We start from the raw sequence: 19,635 nt of genomic DNA, 5'->3' as shown, positions 1-19,635 counted from the left end.
CCGTCACCTCAGATGGGGGCGGGATGAATGGTACACTTACCGGCCAATTGTACCACGCGACGTCCTGTGACAAAGTGACCGACACTTTCTGTCGCCAATGAAGTTTCCCATTGTCAGGGGTCACTATGACTGACCACAAGGCCAACTAATCCACTTTAAGGTCGTGACGCGATAGTCAGCGAGACTGGCCAATAGACATAGAAAAAGACCGGAAGTCGGCACGTGGGGAATAGTAGGCGGGTGTTCGCAACCGCCTAGGCCTGCGCGGGTCAACGCAGCTTGGGGGCTGCGAGCCAGGGAGCGGCGCGTGACGAAGAGTCTGAGCGACGGCTCGCCTTGGCCAATGAGCTGCAGCCGCTGGGGAGCTGCAGCCAGTGGCGAGTGTGGGGGCGGGAGGCAGCAGGTTAGGCTGTGAGAAGTTAGTGGCGCTGCTGGGACGGGGGGGAAGGAGACGCTTCTTCCTCCTGCTGGTCCTCTCGTTTCCCGGGATTGGCGGCGGCGGTGGCCGCGGCCGCGAGTGACTCGGCAGCGTCTCCGGCTTCGCGTGAGAACCATGCTGACCGACGGCGGAGGCGGCGGCACCTCCTTTGAGGAGGATCTGGACTCAGTGGCTCCGCGATCCGCCCCAGCCGGGGCCTCGGAGCCGCCTCCGCCGGGAGGGGTCGGACTGGGAATCCGCACCGTGAGACTCTTTGGGGAGGCCGGGCCGGCTCCGGGAGTCGGTGGCGGCGGCAGCGGTGCGGGCGGAGGAGACGCCGCGGCGCTGGATTTCAAGTTGGCGGCTGCCGTCCTGAGGACCGGGGGTGGAGGTGGTGCCTCTGGTAGCGACGAGGACGAGGTGTCCGAGGTACGGCTCTGGGACCCCCGCCTCCCACACAGCTTGAGGCACGAATTCTCTCTGGGCCGGCGCAGGGCAGGGGCCACCCTCCCGCTGCTCAGGCGGAGTCGTTTTCTGACAGCGATCGGCTCCATGGCGGCAGTGGCAGCGGTGCGGGCCTAGTGCGCCCTCGGCTTACTCTTCAGCCCGCGGCTCGAGCCGGACCGCTTCTCGTCACCATCCATAGACCCACAATAGGGAATCCTTTGGTCTCTGAGCTTCGCGCGGGAACCGGGACTCCTCGGGCACCTCCCGCCCACCCCGCTTTGGAGATGGGGGGGCGGGGTCTTGCCAGAGTCCCTGCCCTTGGTACTGAGAGAGCGAGACAGAGGGTCAGGGTGAGAGAGGGAGAGTGAGACAGAGACAGAGAGACAGAGCTGGCTTGCCTAAAGAGCATTGCCACTGTACTGTGTCTCTCGTCAGAGTTGCAGGGTTGGACATTATTTGCCTTATGCCTTACTTGTGTGTTTAAGGAGGGGTCTTAATTCCCCTCTATAGTTTGAGACAGGTGAGTACTAAGGAGCTCTCTGCTTTTGCGCTGAAAAATCACGTGAGTCTTGCGCCTGTAACTTTGTGTGAAGTTAGACAGGAAAAGAAAGTTCCAGTGCATCTTTGAGCTTCGCAACAGCTGGATAGCTGAACTCTGGAGATTTTTAGGCTTGGAGAAGATGAGGCCCTGTATGGACACCTTTTGCAGTGAGGGAAATTTGTTATCAGGTCCTTAGTTTCTTTTAACTCTTATACTGGGCCTTTTTAGGTCTAGGCAACCTAGAATGGTAGGCATCAACTTTTGGGCTCTAGAGCAAAAGGAGATGTTTTATATCTGCACTTTTTTCCCTTGACTTTGGCTTGGTTATAGTACTGTCTTGTGATGACTATTGTTCTAAGTGCTCAGAGTATTCTATTTTGGTTCTAAGGTGCCTGGTTCACCCCCTATGACATTTTAACCTCCGGTGTTGGTCTTAAAGTACAGGGATTTCTATATATGTACAACTATCCTGGCTTTTGTATTTGAGAGGAATAAGGAGACACTGCATTTGTGGGTTGTAGAATACATTTAGTGCACAGTCTTGCCATTCTTGGTCTGAACAGGAATTCCTTTAGATTTAAAACCTTAGTGTATTCTAACCCCAATATTTTGCTTTGGAAAAAACTGTGTGGGTTGTAAAGGAGATAGTTCCTTGAATATCTGTATCTTTGAATTTCACTATAAGAGAAATAACTTCTAAGCCAAGGTGGGATAGGATTTTATTTGAGTAGGCAGTTAGGGAGAGACTCTCTGGAGCACTTCCACTCCTGGTCTTGTGTAAGGCTTTCATTTAGACTTTGAATGAAAATTGACGAGAGATGAACCTAGAACACATTTACCTTTTACCTAGGAAATAAAGTGGGAATATCTTTAGGCTCTAAAAGATTAGAGTCTATTTTTCTTTGAAACTTCTAAGAGAGACTGAAAAGGTTTGCTTTGGTCTGGATGTGATAGAAGGATGATGTCCTTGATTTTCTGGACCATTTTTGCATAATTGTCATTGATGAGATGAAACATCACACATTTGTTTTTACTTCAGTAGTATTCTTAAATTTCTTCAGAGGTAGAGTGCTAGTGAGCTTCCGAAGTTATGGATCTAACTCTATGGGCTCATGTGTTATATCTGGGTAAATGAGCTTTTGAAATAACCATTTATGTGAGGCTTGTTCGCGCATCCATATGACATGGAGAAGAAATTCCTGGAATATCTACTGTCTGTTGTATATTATGTGTAGTAGGATATAGTCTATACCTTTGTGAGTGAAATGACCTTTTTTTCCCAAGCAAATTTCTTGGATTTTCTTTTCTCTGACAAGATGAGTGTCTTCTCCCATATTATTAACTTTGAATTTCCAGTGTGAAAAGACCATACATAATATTCTTCAAAAAACACTCACCCAACTGGCATTTGATGAATAATAATAGAATCTTTATTTTCATCATACCTAGATGTTTTAGAACCAAATATTTAGAATGTAGACATTCAGAGAGATGGGTTGGTGTGTAGTTTGAGAGTGAAGTTTGTCTTGTTCCCCGAATGGGGCAGGACTAGGAGAGAAATGAGTAAGAAATGTGGAGGCCCAGTGCATTTGCTCTAGAGTTAGTTGAAATTCTGTACTTTTGGTATACAGAAATGTAAATACTTTAAGGACCTCTTTTCTATTCATTATCAGAGCCTACAGCTGAGAAAAAACAAGGTACTTTCCCTCGCTGGCTAAGTCAAAACACCTTTTAGTTTGAAGAAGGGGCTTGGATCTTTTTGTAAATTTTTTATATTAGAATTGTGCTAGCTTAGGGAATGTCACCGTTTGGGATATTTGGTTCTTGTTGTTTTAAACATTGGGGTGAATACCTGTTTTGTATTTCTTCAGGCATGCTGAGCATGTTCCTTAGATGTCCAAGGCCTTGAATAGAAGAGTCAGAACTTGCATTGGATTATTTTGAAATGTACCCATTTTTCAGAATAGAAGTCAGGTTGAAAATTCTTTAAAAATCTCTTTTTAAATGTTAACTTTAGATTTGTAGTCTTTTTTTTTAAGTAAGGTAAAAGGAAAATAAAATTCCTAAAGAAAGGATTTTGGTGGGTTTATGATCTTTAATCTTTTGTCTTAAGAATGTATGCATATACTGTATGTATATGTGTGTGACATCTTCCTTTTAAAATTATAAAAGTAATATAGTCCTATGGTAAAAAAGTTCAACAGTGTAGATAGTAGATATAAGATGAAAAGTAAAAGTTCTTTTCACCCCTACTGACCCTTCAAATCCCACTCTTCAGAGATAACCAGTATTGAAATTTTTCTTTTAGAAAAATTTCCAGGCCTACATAGGCCTATATGTATATGTATACATGTTCATATACACACTTAAAAGATAGATATCCTATCTTGAGACAGGTGCTATATTTACAATTAGTTAAAAGCACATGGAAATTGTGTACAACATTTTATAGCAAATTATAGCAAAAGCTTTGTAGGGGTTTTTTTTTTTTCCTGAAGATTATGTTAAAGAGTCAAAAGCACACACCATACAGAGGGTCCATTCTGATTTTCTCTAATAGCAGATGGATCAGTTCCTTTAGGGTTACTTATGACCTACTATCTAGATAGAGCAAAGTTTCTCAACAGCAACATATCGACATTTGGGGCCAGATAATATTTTGTTGTGAGGGGCTCTCCTGTGCTTTAGCAGCATCCCTGGCGTTTACTCACTAGGTGCCAGTAAAACCCACCCAGTTGTGACAGCTAAAAATGTCCTTAGACAAAGCCAAATGTCTTGTGGGGCAAAATCACCCCTGGTTGAGAATCACTGGTCTAGAGGCCCACTCTTATCTGGGATGGCAATTTTGTCATGAATACTCTGTATTCAAAGTTCAGGTAAACAAGGTGAGTCACTGCTTTTAATAGCGTCTCAGGGCTTATGCTCATAACCTGAACAAGAGAGAAATTGAAAGAGGGTACGGACAGGTGTTCTATTTTTTTTTAATTTAATTAATTTTATTTATTTATTTATTTTTGGCTGCATTGGGTCTTCGTTTCTGCGGGGGCTTTCTCTAGTTATGTTGAGCGGGGGCTACTCTTAGTTGCGGTGTGTGGGCTTCTCATTGCGGTGGCTTCTCGTTGCGGAGCACGGGCTCTAGGCGCGCAGACTTCAGTAGTTGCGGCAGGCGGGCTTAGTTGCTCCGTGGCATGTGGGATCTTCCCGGACCAGAGCTCGAACCCGTGTCCCCTGCATTGGCAGGCATTTTTTTTTTTTTTTTTTTTTTTTTGCTGTACGCAGGCCTCTCACAGGCTCCGGACGCGCAGGTTCAGCAGCCATGGCTCACGGGCCTAGCCGCTCTGCGGCATGTGGGATCTTCCCGGACCCGGGCACGAGCCCACGTCCCCTGCATCGACAGGCGGACTCTTAACCACTGCGCCACCAGGGAAGCCCTGGCAGGCGTATTCTTAACCACTGTACCACCAGGGAAGCCCCGGACTGGTTTAATGTTGTAAATTTTCCATGGTAAATTTATAATTTTAGGAAACTTAAAATGCTGTATTGTTTTTGAAAAACTCATTTATTGTCCATGAAAATGAATTTCTAAAAATCCTTTATGGGGACTTTGTTCAAGGTAGAAAGGCTTTACTTCATAAATTATCATCAATAGTGATAAAATATACCTTGGCATTCTAGTGAGCAAATTTTGGAGACATAAAAATGTCGATTGAAGGAAAAATTACATGTTATTACTGTAACAATTTTAAAAAATTTATTTATTTAATTTATTTTATTTTTGGCTGTGTTGGGTCTTCACTGCAGCGAGCGGGCTCTCTTGTGGTGAACACGAGCCACTCTTTGCTGCGGTACACAGGCCTTTCATTGAAGTGGCCTCTCCCGTTGCAGAGCTTGGGCTCCAGGCACACAGGCTTCAGTAGTTGTGGCACATGGGCTCAGTAGTTGTGGCTCACGGGCTCTAGAATGCAGGCTCAGTAGTTGTGGCGCCTGGGCTTAGTTGCTCCGCAGCATGTGGAATCTTCCCGGACCAGGGCTCGAACCTGTGTCTCCTGCAGTGGCAGGCAGACTCTCAACCACTGTGCCACCAGGGAAGCCCCTGTAACAATTCTTTATATTGCATGAGCATCAACCTTGCACAAGTTTCATTCTATAAAGCCTTAAGACTTTACATAAAATGATTCGTTGGTGAGTATGGTTATATGGATGGTGGGTCGAAACAGTTGATTAGGTATGGGTAGAGGAAAACCTTTTTGTGAAACTCGAAGTATGTAGAGGTTTTCTTTTGGTTATTTAGTACATTTTCATAGGTGATTTACATTTGTACAGTTCATAAGACTAATATAAAGAAGGCAAATAAAGTAAAAAGTCTTGACCTTACTCCTGCTCCCAAGTATCCTGCCCTTTACACTTTAAATTTTTTATTTATTTATTTATTTTCGGCTGCGTTGAGTCTTTGTTGCTGCGCACGGGCTTTCTCTAGTTGCGGCGAGCAGGGTTAACTCTTTGTTGCAGTGCGTTGGCTTCTCATTGCAGTGGCTTCTCTTGTTGCAGAGCACAGGTTCTAGGCACATGAGCTTCAGTAGTTGTGACTCGCGGGCTCGGTAGCTGTGACTCACGGGCTCTAGAGCGCAGGCTCAGTAGTTGTGGTCCACGGGGTTAGTTGCTCCGCGGCATGTGGGATCTTCCCGGACCAGGGCTCGAACCCCTGTCCCCTGCATTGGCAGGCGGATTCTTAACCACTGCGCCAGCAGGGAAGTCCTCTCACTTGTTTCTACTTTGAGATAATGCCCTTCCTACTCTTATGAAATTAATTTTTAAAATAATCGTGTTTGACGAAATATCAAATTGGAAAGTTCATGTTAGGACTCTGGGTAAAGCCATAACAGTCTGGGAACCATTGATCTGAATGACTTGCTCAGGATCACACAGCTAATTTATAGTAGAAAATAGGTTATGTGACTGCCATTATAGTTATCTTAACTGCTACATTGTCCTGCTGACTGTTTCTCTTCTGATGCATGAACTTAATTAGTTGCTTAGGAAATGCCTTCTCAAACTAGCATTTAATCCGTAGTTCACCTTGTTGGAAAACTTTTATATTATGAAATTGGTGACTGCCATGTAGATCAATCAGTATATTAAGAAGGCAGTCAGGGACTTCCTGGTGGCGCAGTGGTTAAGAATCCGCCTGCCAGTGCAGGGGATACAGGTTCAATACCTGTTCCGGGAAGATCCCACATGCTGCAGAGCAACTAAGCCCGTGCGCCACAACTATGAGCCTGCACTCTGGAGCCCGCGAGCTACAACTACGGAGCCCGAGTGCAACAACTACTGAAGCCCACGCACCTAGAGCCCGTGCTCTGCAACAAGAGAAGCCACCCAATGAGAAACCCACGAACCGCAAGGAAGAGTAGTAGCCCCCGCTCGTGGCAACTAGGGAAAAGCCCGCGCGCAGCAACAAAAACCCAAGGCAGCCAAAAATAAAAATAAATAAATAAAATTTAAAAAAATTATTTAAAAAAAAAGGCAGTCAAAGGTGTGCCATTGAGTATTGGAGGAACACTACTTTAAGGTAATTTTGTAATTGCACTTAAACTCGGAAAGTTTAGGTCTTATTATTCTTCATTTTAAGCGAATTAAGAAGTATTAGAAGTACCAGTATAGAAAGGCATTTAACCAACTTTGCCACTATGGGAAACATTGGTTTTAATTTGTAAAAATTAAAATCTGTGTGCTATTCTATTGGTAGTCACTTATAGTGTATGTTTCCTATGAATAAAGATCATTTGCCTTATGATGATTGACTGGTTTACCTTTTTTCTGGTCAACTTTACCTAAACCAGGAGGAAAGTAAAGTTGTATATAAAGCTTTTTTTAATTTGATAAGCTGAAATTTAGCAACAGTTTGTCAAAGAACACATTCTGCTCTTCCTCCGCTATACATCCTTCTGTTCTCACAAAGTTTTTCCCTTAATGGATGCTGTTTTCATTAGTAGAAAGAGTTTTTTTGTTTGTTTGTTTGTTTAAAGTAGATATCCCACTGTATCCTAGTGGTTTGATTCACTGTGCTAGTTTGCAATTTTGAAAAGAAAAAGGCAAGTACACTCCCAGGGATTAGCCCCAAGAACCAAAGAGTTGAACAGGAGAACAGTTTATTAAATTGTCAAGTTTTGATGCTTTGTAATGAGGACAGTTAGGTTGAGAACAATTTTTTAAAATTGTGGTAAAACAAGGATAACAAAATTTACCATTTTAACCATTTTAAAAAATTGTGTTAAAATATACATAACATAAAATTTACCTGTTTGTTTTGGCCATGCCGTGTGGCATGTGGGATCTTAGTTCCTCGACAAAATATTGAACCCTCACCCCCTGCAGTGGAAGTGTGAAGTCTTAACCACTGGACTGCTGGGGAAGTCCAGAATTTACCATTTTAACCATTTTAAAGTGGTTTAAAGTACATTCACATTGTTGCGCAACCATCACCACCAGCCATCTTCAGAACTTTTTCATCTTCCAAAACTGAAACTTTGTACCCATTAGACAGTAATGCCCTGTCCTTCCTTCTCCAGCCCCTTAGCAACCACAATTCTACTTTCTTTCTCTATGATTTTGACTACTCTAGGTATCTCAAATAAGTGAAATCATACAATTTTTCTACTTTTTGTGACTGGCTTATTTTACTTAGCATAATGCCTTCAAGGTTCATCCATGTTTGCAGCATGTCTGACACTTAGCTGAATACTGTTCTATTGTATGTGTATACCATATTTTGTTTATTCATTCATCTGTTGATGGACACTTGGTTTGCTCCTCTGCCTTTTGGCTGGTGTGAATATGCTGCTGTGAACATAGGTGTATAAATACCTGTTCAAGTCCCTGCTTTTGCTTCTTTTCTGGTATATACCCAGAAGTGGGATTGCTGGAACATCTGTTAATTCTATTTTTAATTTTTTGAGGAACCACCATACTGTTTTCCATAGCAGCTGTACCATTTTACACTCCCACTGGCAAAGCACAAGGATTCTCATTTCTCCATATTCTAGCCAATACTTGCTTTCTATTTTTGAGAATAGCCATCCTAATGGGTGTGGGTTTGATGTTGAACATCTTTTTCATGTGCTTATTGGCCATTTGTGTATCGTCTTTGGAGAGATGTCTATTCAAATCCTTTGGCTCTTTTTTTTTTTGGCCACACTGCCCAGCTTGTGGAATCTTAGTTCCGTGATCAGGCAGGGATTGAACCTGGGCCTGTGCAGTGAAAGCGCCAAGTCCTAACCACTGGACCACCAGGGAATTCCCCCTTTGCCCATTTTTAATTGGGTTGTTTTTTCATTGTTTAATTGTAGGAGTTCTTTGGATGTTAATCCCTATCATATGTATAATTTGCACACATTTTCTAACATTCCATTGGTTGCCTTTTTACTCTGTTGTCCTTTTGTGCTTAAAAGGTTTTAGTTTAGATGAAGTTCAGTTTATCTGTTTTTTCTTTTACTGTCTGTGCTTTTGGTTTCATATCCATAAAGTTGTTGCCAAATCCTATGTCATGAAGATTTTTTCCCAATGTTTTCTTCTAAGAATTTTATCCTTTTAGCTCTTACATTTAGGTCTTTGAGCCATTTTGAGTTAACTTTTGTTTTTGGTGTAAGGTCAGCGTCTAACTTCATTCTTTAACTTGTGGATATCCAGTTTTTCCAGCACCACTTGTTGAAAAGACTGTAATTTCTCCATTGAGTGGTCTTGGTATCTTGGTTGAATTGAATTGATCTTATATGGGAAGGTTTTTTCTGGGCTCTCTGTTCTATTCCATTGGTGTATATGTCTGACTTTATGCTAGTATCTCACTGTTTTTATTACTGTAGCTTTAGTAGTAAGTTTTGAAGTCAGGCAGTATTAATCCTCCAGCTGTGTTCTTTTTCAAGATTGTTTGACTAGCTAGGGTTCCTTGAGATTCCACGTGAATTTTAGGATGGGTCTTTGTATTTCTGTAAAAAATGCTGTGGGATTTTGATAGGGATTGCATTGAATCTATAGATTGCTTTATGAGAACAAGTTTGAAAACAAATCTTACATAATTGTTTCACCACAGTAGATATTAGCAAATCAAAAAGCTTGAGACTGACAAAACATTTGAAAGCTTCTATGACAGGAGGAGACTGAGCACTCACTGATGTCCTCCCTGAAGCCATTGAACCCAGTTCACATGGAATACTGTGCTCTAAGTAGATGTTTCTTTTTTCTTTTTTTAAGTCTTTATTGGATTTGTTACCATATTGCTTCTGTTTTATGTTTTGGTTTTTTGGCCACAAGGCACGTGGGATCTTAGCTCCCTGACCAGGGATCGAACCTGCATCCCCTTCATTGGAAGGTGAAGTCTTAACCACTGAACACCAGGGAAGTCCCTAAGTAGATGTTTCTGTAATATAATCGTTATTTTTTCCCTGTTTGTCCTCATATTGACTAATTTGTGATTGATCATGATGCTTCATATGTTGATAAAATGCTAGGAAGAATACTTTTTATGCTTTTTATCACTAGAGATGGGATGAGTTCCATTTCGGAAAAATTGTCTCAATCTGGTCTCAATCTTAAATCTAGATAAATGAACCTGCAGTATTTTCTTTAATGATGTAGAATTTAAAAGTTTTCACATAGGCATTTTATGAAATCTGAGTCAGAAAATAAAGGTTTGGCCATGTCAGTTGATACCTTGAGTGGTACACTTTGAAAGTACTTCCAGCACTTACCAGCTTCTAATTGATTTTCTCCTCGTGTTTACTTATTCTGCTAAATCTCTACATTTCTGTTTTGGCCTTTTAAAAATTGTACAGTTGATAAATTCAGTAACATATGTGACACAGACTGTCATTATCAAAGAGCAAACCCCCAAAGGGGCAGTAGTTCAATTATATTGGATATATTCTCTCTTTTTTTTACTACATTTTATTTTGATATAATTTCAAACTTACTGGAAAGTTGCAAGAATAGTACAAAGATCTCCTCCCATATATCCTTTTTCTAGACAGACCAATTTTGTTCATTTTGTCCCATTCCTCTCTCTCTCGACAAACAAGTAGTTTATTTTCTGAATCATTTGAAAGTAGACTGCATACATCCTGTCTCTTTTACCCTTAAATTCTTTAGTGTATCTTTCCTAACAAGAAAGGCATTCTCTTACATAACCACAGTGTATTTATCAAAATAGGAAATTTAATAAATTTCCGAAGTATTTTTCAAATTCAAATAACTAAAGTTAAAAAAATTGAAATAGAATTCACATAATATAGAATTCACTCTTTAAATTGTACAATTCAGTGGTTTTTTAATACATTCACAAAGTTGTGCAACCTTCACCGTTATCTATTTTAAAAAATTTTCATCACTCCCAAACAAAACCTTGTACCCATTAGCAGGCATTTCCCATTCTGTCCCTGCAGTCTTTGGTAATCACTTTCTGTCTTACTGGATTTGCCTAGTCTGGGCATTTCATATAAATGGAATCATACAATATGTGATCTTTTGTGCCTCACTTCTTTCACTTAGTATATTGTTTTCAAGATTTCTACATGTTGTACCATGTATCAGTACTAAATTGGAATAATGTGTTTTGTGGATATACCACATTTTGTTCATTGGTTGATGACATTTGGATTATTTCCACTTTTTTTTTTTTTTTTTTTTGCGATACGCAGGCCTTTCGCTGTTGGGGCCTCTCCTGTTGCGGAGCACAGGCCCAGCGGCCATGGCCCACTGGCCCAGCCGCTCCGCGGCATGTGGGATCCTCCCGGACCGGGGCATGAACCCGTGTCCCCTGCATCGGCAGGCGGACTCTCAACCACTGTGCCACCAGGGAAGCCCCTACTTCCACATTTTGACTATTGTAAATAATGATACTATGAACATTTGTGTACAAGTTTTTTATGACGATATCTTTTCAGTTCCCTTGAGTGTATACCTTGGAGTGGAACCTTGATCATATTATAACTCTGTTTTATTTTCTGAGAGACCACCAGGCTGTTTTCTGTAGCAACTGCATGATTTTACATTCCCAGCAGTGTATGAAGGTTCCAATTTTTCCACATCCTTGCTAACATTTTTTTTTTTTAATATCCATGCTAGTGGGTATGGAGTTTTTGGTTGGTTTTTTTTAAAAAATAAATTTATTTATTTTTGGCTGCCTTGGGTCTTTGTTGCTGTGTGTGGGATTTCTCTAGTTGTGGTGAGCAGGGGACTACTCTTCGTTGCAGTGCGCAGGCTTTTCATCGTGGTGGCTTCTCTTGTTGCAGAACATGGGCTCTAGGCATGCGGGCTTCAGTAGTTGTGGCACATGGGCTCAGTAGTTGTGGCTCGTGGGCTCTAGAGCACAGGGTCAGTAGTTGTGGCTTGCGGGCTTAGCTGCTCTGCAGCATGTGCGCTCTTCCCAGACCAGGGCTTGAACCCGTGTCTCCTGCACTGGCAGGTGTATTCTTAACCACTGCACCACCAGCAAAGCCCCTGGAGTTTTACCTCATTGTGACTCTGATTTGCATTTCTCCAATGACTAATGAAGTTGAGCATCTTTTCATGTGCTTGTTGTCCATTTGTATGTCTTTGGAGAAATGTTTATTCAGATCTTTCTCCTATTTCTTGGTTGGGTTGTCTTTTTATTGTTGAATCATGTTTGTTGTTTGTTTTTAGGAAAAAACATGTATTCTGGATACATACCAGTGCCTTATCAGATACATGATTTGGAAATATTTTCTCCCTTTCTGTGGGCCATCTTTTCGCTTTCTTGATTGTGCCATTAAATTTTATTTTTTTAAGTTTTTAAATAAATTATTTATTTATTTTTGGCTGTGTTGGGTCTTCATTGCTGCACACGGGCTTTCTCTAGTTGCGGTGAGCAGGGGCTACTCTTTGTTGCGGTGTGTGGGCTTCTCATTGCAGTGGCTTTTCTTGTTGCGGAGCATGGGCTCTAGGTGCGTGGGCTTCAGTAGTTGTGGCACACGGGCTCAGTAGTTGTGGCTTGCGGGCTCTAGAGCAGAGGCTCAGTAGTTGTGGTGCACGGGCTTAGTTGCTCCGTGGCATGTGGGATCTTCCCGGACCAGGCTCGAACCCACGTACCCTGCATTGGCAGGCAGATTCTTAACCACTGCACCACCAGGGAAGTCCTGTGCCATTAAATTTTAAATTTTGGTTGGGCCCAATTTTTATATTTAACTAGTTTTTCTTTTGTTGCTTGTGCATTTGGTGTCATGTCTAAGAGACCATTGCATAATCCAAGGTTATGAAGATTTACACCTGTTTTCTTCTTTTCTTCTAAGAGTTTTATACTTTTAGCTCTTACATTTAGGTCTTTGATCCATATTGAGATTTTATGTAAGATGGGAGGTAGAGATCTAACCTCATTCTTTTGAATGTGGAGATCCAATTGTCCCAGCACCATTTGTTGAAAAGATACTTCTTTCTCCATTAAATTGTCTTGACACCCTTTTTAAAAATCAGTTGACTTTAAATGTGATGGTTTATTTCTGGAATGTTTATTTCTATTTTATTCCACTGTTCTATATGTCTTCTCATGCCAGTTCCATACTGTCTTGATTACTGTAGTTTTTTGTAGTAAGTTTTGAAATTGGGAAGTGTAAGTCTTCCAATTTTGTTTTTTTTAAAGATTCTTTTGGCTATTCTGGGTTACTGGATATGTTTGTGCCCATCATCTGGTCTTCGGAAGAGGTATAATAGAGGGTATTTTATATGCTACAGAATTTGTGGTCACACACAAAAACCACCCCTCCTCCATTAATAATATTCCATTTCTTGAAATTTCTGCCCCTCTTGTATACACTGAAGGTGGATGGTTGGGAACTCTTATGATTTAAACCTGTGTTTGCTAGGCTACCAGAAGAGGAAGTTGTTGTAATGTTTGTTTGTTTGTTTATGCATCCCCTCCCTGACAAAGCCTGGATATATGTTTGAGAGGAGACAAAACTGAAGAGGGAGGAGGTGATTAGTTTGGGTAGTTGTAGTCTTAAGTACATCTGATGTGGACTATATAGAGCTTGCAAGAAGACTATGGACAGAATTTCTTTTTCCCGGATAATAAACAAATGGATAAGTGGAATAAAATATAAAACATAGCAATTAGAGTTTTTGCATCTGGTATCTTCTAACAATTGCTTAAGAGGTGAGAATTCAGTATTTGAGTAAAACACAATTAGCTTGACACCCAAGCCAGTGTTATCACCTGTGTGATTAAACTGCAAAAACAAATCTTGGATGTTATTGCTCAAATGGTCCCAATTATTTTAATTTACTAGTTATTTTGACTCTGAATAGTGAGAATCTGTACTATATTTTAGTACCTGTTTTGCTTGAGACTTGACTGACAAGTTAACAAAGAAAAGTTTATTTTCTTTTAGTTTGAAGAGACCATTATTTAAGGCTATACTTAAATCAGGTCATGTATTTTTTTTTTTTTTTTTTTTTTTTTTTTTTTTTTTTTTGCAGTAAGAGGGCCTCTCACTGTTGGGGCCTCTCCCGTTGCGGAGCACAGGCTCCCGATGCGCAGGCTCAGCGGCCACGGCTCACGGGCCCAGCCGCTCCGCGGCATGTGGGATCTTCCCAGACCGGGGCGCGAACCCATGTCCCCTGCGTCGGCAGGCAGACTCTCAACCACTGCGCCACCAGGGAAGCCCCCAGGTCATGTATTTGACCTGTTACCACCCCCCACAAAATTTTGAATAGCATGATAACAGTATCAAAAGTACTTACTACTATGTATTATCTCCTTGTTAATCTGTTGAAAGCGTGCTCTCATTCTCTACAGAGGAAAATCAGTGTTTAGTTTGGGGTAGAGCCTCTTTTTCATGAACTGATATCTTGCATAATAAAATTATATCTTTCAGAGATTAGTGTCCTTGGCACTCTGTTTAAGAATTCTGATTGGTATCGTAGGGTAGATTCCACAATAATTTAACTAGAATCTACTATTTGTTAAGCTTTGTGCTGGGCTTTGGGATTACAAAGATGAAAAAATGTGGTCCCTGCCCTTAAAGAAATCAGGCTTTTCAGGGACATGAACATTTCAGAGAATGTGAAAACAAGGTAAATTATTTATTCAAATTATATTTGCCCTTCTAAACTAGTTTTACATAATAACAAATTATATTTGAGTGTTTGTTCTAGGCATGTGTACCTTAATTGCATCACCTCATTTAATATTTTCCTAGTCTTGTGACAGTCCAAGATCCTAAACTCAATATATGGATCATTGTCCTGTGTTAGTTGGATGATCACTGTAAAGGTTGATGTTTGGATGTCTTACTTCAGGAGTTTGATGGACTTTAAGTGACAGGTTTAAAGGGGCAGTGATTTAAAATGAAAGGATACAAAGTTCATCAGCATAAGATATTTGAGCAAAACCACAACTGCTTCATTATGTTCTATAAACTCTCCAAGCATGTCCTGCTCCAGAGCCTTTGGCATTTGCAGTTGGCTCTCACAGGAGCATTCTTCTCTTAGATATCTGTGTGGCTACCCTCTCTCACTTATTTTAGCAGTCTGCTAAGAGCCCTTCCTACTGCCTACTGTATGTTCCATAAACATCTCAGATTCACAATTCTAAAACTGAACTCATCACTTCCCCCTCTACGCCTATCCCTTCCCCACCCCCACCTTTGTAAATTGCATTGCCCTAAAACTAGTCAGTGTAGTCAGAAACCTTGAAGCTTGCATCTGCTATCTCTTACCACATACATCCAAACAGGTACTAAGTCCTGTAGGTTCTTTCTTAGCATCTTGTTTGTCTCTTTCTCTGTATTCTCACTGCTTGTGCTGTAAATCAAGTCATCATCTTTCACCTGAACTTATTGTAGTAATCCCTGGCCCTATCTACCTCTGTGATTATACCTCTAATTCTTCGTTTACCTTGCTATCACAGTAAATTCTCTAATGCCAGTTCAATCATGTCACTCCTTTGGCAAAAAGGCTTCCCATTCCTTAGATAAAGAATAAATCAAATTCCTTGGTATGGCATACAAGGTTATTTAGGATTTGGCTTCTATTTCTATCCTTGCTGTATCCTACTTTATTTGCTTTTTGTATTCCAGCCATACCAAATTGCTGTAGTTCTCTGAACATATCAAGCTATTAAACGTCCCAAGTAATTTGCTCTCACTGCTTTGGCTTCTAGAATCATGATAATAATTACTGCATACTGAGTGTTTATTGTCCACTGGACTAAATGCTTACTTTTACGTTCTTAAGTAAACTTTACAACTACCATATGAAGGAAGTGATATTATTCCCAATTTACAGATGAGGAAACTGAAGCTTAGAGACATTGTATAATATGCACAAAGTTGTACATCTAGTGATGGAGCCACGGTTTGAATCAGGTTTCTTGGAACGTAAAATCCATGCTTATAACTACTACTCTACACTGCAGCTGTCACTAATGGCCCCGTTCTCCATCCTGTTGGATACCTTCTTGTTCCGGATCATCACCTCTGATTTCCTTCATTACTACCCCAACTGGAATCGACCATTTCTTCCTTCCTCTGTGTTCCCACGTTGTCTGTATATAACTCCCTGTTAAATAGCATCTGTAGTACTTTATTGCATTTATTTGATTATCTGTCTTAATGAGCAGGAGTCATGTCTTATTTATTTTTGTGTTTCCCATATACAGTAGAATGTCTGGCACTTAGTAGGTGCTTATTAAATGTTGGGTTTAATAAGCCAATGTTGACTATATATATAGTGTTTAATATGCTCAGATTACTTGTTAGCCTAAGACAACATAATGGATTTTATATTTTTGTGGAGTAGAGAGTAAGAGTATAGGAACACAAGGTCCTTAGACAAACTGACCTTAATAATAGTAGTAATGGTAATATTAATAGTAATAATAACTAATATTTGTTGAGTGATTACCATATATTAAGCACTGTTGGTACAATTTTAGATATAGTATCTTGCTTAATCATCAGTAACCCTGTGATGTAGTTACTACTATTATCCTTATCTTATAGCTGAGGAAAATGAGGCTAACAACGGTAAAAAGAGTTAGCCAAGATGGCACTGTGAACAGTGGGCTAGTGTTCTAAGAGACGTTGCTGTTAGTCATTATCCTCTCCTCCCATTATTGGTATGAATTGGAGGTGTTTGAGTCTCTTTTTAACTTACTAAAATTAAGTATTTCTTTGGTGTGTTTGATGCTTATTTTTTTATTTAGGGTAATGAGCAGAAGCCAGGACTTCTTTCTAACCTCAGTCTTACCCATTTATTATGATAGGGCAAATACAGAATAACATTTCAACATTAAGATTTTCTTGGACTTAATTGCCAGGTTCTTCATTCCTTGTGACTTTCCTAATGAGTATGCGAGGAGTCTTCCCTTTTTTAAAATGTATTGTGGCACAAATTTTGTTGTATGTATGTTGGTTAGAAATAATGTAGTGGTACTGCCAGAAATTACTAAATAAAAGCATGATTTGTCTGTCTCTCTAAGAACTCTGGCAGAGAGGAGTTTGTGGGCTTGATAATCTATTACATTTAATTTAATTTAAAGGTTTTTCCTGACATTGCTCTTATTGTTAAACTGCAACATTATGATGCTTGTAGATTCTCTCTTTACTTCATTGGTTAGTATGCATTTGTTTTAGTCATACTCCACTGTTTAGAAGAGTCACTTAATACAGTTTGGTGTGGTGAAAAGGGTGTGAGCTTTGGAATCTGAAACACATGGCTTCAGATACCTGTGTGGTTATGTGATCTTGGGTAAGTCACTTAACTTTTCTGAGTTTCAGTTAAAATGAAGATGTTAATCTGCTTCACTGAGTAGTAAAGATGATGGAGTGGAATAATATATGGAAAATGCACTTAATGGTAACTATTATTTAAAAAAAAACCCTTTCTTTTCTCCCATGTTTAGAAACTTCAAAAAATAATAGATTCTGTATTAAAACTATGGTGTAGAAATGAAGTTTTTGTAGTTGACTAAAGTGGAGTTAATTTTCTCCAGCTTTAACTGAGAATTAGGAAAAGCCTGATGGTTCTCTCTTGTGCTGTTTAAACTAATTAACTTCAGAAATCCCAAGGTAACAGTTATGTTTTTTGAGAAGAGGATTGTGGATCTGAAATTGGGCATACAGTTTTCCTTGTAGAAAGAAACTTGAACACTTTTTACGATGAGGCATATAGCCTTTGCATTCCATTACTTCCTGATGTTGTTGCTGATTATATTGGGCCTTACAGTATCAGCAAAACTCGTTCCTAAATTTATAATTATTTTGGTCTCAAATTGCATCTGTATTACTTTTTCCTTTTGAGTGGATCTTGGAGCATGTTTGTGGTGGATGCAACTGTTGAAACTTTGGAGTACCACGTTTTTTGCAAAAAGGAATTACCATGTCTTTCAGTAATTATCTCTTGGAATGCTGACCCATCCTTTTTGCTGCTCCAAGTAGAAATCAATAGTAAGCTACCTGTATTCTAAAATTGGTATGATTCTAATTTAAAGACTTTGGGTGGGAAAAGGTAAGACATGTTTATCTCTCCAAATGTTAACTAAGAGAGAAGAAAAATAATAGCAAGTACATTTTAAAAATATATTTTTTTTAGATGTTTAAATGTTTTATTTGGCTTTTCCTTTTTAATTATCAAGTCTGAATTTCTTGAGGAAGCTTTATTTTTGAAGGTTTATAAGAAGAGGTAGTGAAAAAAAAGGGTTTAGCCTTCCTCTTGAACTTTCTCATAGCTCTGGTTGGAATTCATGGGAGTGATGATGATGATTTTTTTTTGTGTGTGGTACGCGGGCCTCTAACTGTTGTGGCCTCTCCTGTTGCGGAGCACAGGCTCCGGACGCGCAGGCTCAGCGGCCATGGCTCATGGGCCCAGCCGCTCCGCGGCATGTGGGATCCTCCTGGACCAGGGCACGAACCCGTGTCCCCTGCATTGGCAGGTGGACTCTCAACCACTGCGCCACCAGGGAAGCCCAGTGATGATTATTCTTTTTTTTTTGGCTGTGTTGGGTCTTCGTTGACGTGCGCGGGCTTTCTCTGGAGAGAGGGAGCTACTCTTCATTGCGATGCGTGGGCTTCTCATTGCGTTGGCTTCTCGTTGCGGAGCGTGGGCCCTAGGCGCACAGGCTTCAGTAGTTGTGGCATGTGAGCTCAGTAGTTGTGGCTCACAGGCTTTAGAACACAGCCTCAGTAGTTGTGGTGCATGGGCTTAGTTCCTCTGTGGCATGGGGGATCTTCCCGGACCAGGGCTCGAACCCATGTCCCTGCATCGGCAGGCAGATTCTCAACCACTGTGTGCCACCAGGGAAGTCCCGAAATTGTGGGGTTTTCTGTTGTTGTTTGTTCGTTTGTTTCTTGGTGGAAGTGAGTTTTGGCCAAATCATAGCTAGGTTAATAAATGATTTTTTCCTAATTAGATTTTGGCCAGGGTGACTGAGGTGTTTTGTTTTTTTTTAGGTGGTAATAGCTGAGTCTGTGGTTATTCCCCCTAGTAACTATTGCCATCCAGTGGTTCATTTTGAAATGTCATATGGGACAAAATGCTTGTTCCCCTTTTCCTCCCTTCTACCTTTGTTTAAATTCTAGTTGAAGCTAAAAAACACACTCATTTTTTTTTAGAAGAAGGGAGGGAGAAAAAAGACTTTTGAGGGGGAAGACATAAAGAATTTGACTTTAGCGTTTTAGAAGAGGTAACCTATAAGGGAAAAAACAGGTAGTTTTTTGTGGGCCAGATTTCCTCTCATTCTTTTTTCTCCGCGTTTTATTTTTGTACCTAATCAGAAGTAGGAAGAAAATCTGCCATGTTTAAGACTTGAAATAAACTTTTTTGCCATTGGTTAAAAACAGTACCACAATAGGTTGATGTTTTATGTTTGCTGCTGAATGTAGCTGCTGGATAGAGATGGGCTGTGTAACTACCGTTAAGCAATAAGGAAATTTCTGTGATCCTTTAGCTGTATGTAGGAAACTATGAGGCTTATATATTCATTTGCATGATGAAAACTAATTTCATCAGATATAATATTACTTTGAACTTATCTATTATTTAGACATTTTTTTGGTGTTATATCACTGAGCCTTTATATGAAATGTATGGTATTGGTCTTACTATTTCCATGTAGCTATAAATGGTTTCCATCTTGACTGGCCAGGTACTTTTTGAGGTAATGCTGTTGCAATCGGCATTGCAACAATATGTGTTTCAGCAGGTTTATCAGGTAAGATATTTA

At 40.3% G+C, this 19,635-nt stretch overlaps 1 protein-coding gene across 16 annotated transcripts in view; it reads left to right on the top strand.

Moving 5' to 3' along the window:
• Positions 1 to 391: 391 nt before the first annotated feature.
• Positions 392 to 19,635, top strand: part of LOC116750720 (ankyrin repeat and KH domain-containing protein 1) — a 124,092-nt gene continuing 104,848 nt past the window's right edge. For all 16 annotated transcript variants that reach the window (XR_004349073.1, XR_004349072.1, XR_004349075.1 and 13 more), the window contains exon 1: positions 392 to 847. Coding sequence is in view for 13 of the 16 variants with exons in the window: in XM_032625730.1 (XP_032481621.1) it covers positions 554 to 847 (294 nt within the window). In the remaining 3 variants the exon portion in view is untranslated. The remainder of the gene's footprint in view (positions 848 to 19,635) is intronic.

This window comes from Phocoena sinus, chromosome 3 (assembly GCF_008692025.1).
Source record: "Phocoena sinus isolate mPhoSin1 chromosome 3, mPhoSin1.pri, whole genome shotgun sequence".
NCBI classification, from domain to species: Eukaryota; Metazoa; Chordata; class Mammalia; order Artiodactyla; family Phocoenidae; genus Phocoena; species Phocoena sinus.
This window is presented reverse-complemented; position numbering and strand designations above follow the sequence as displayed.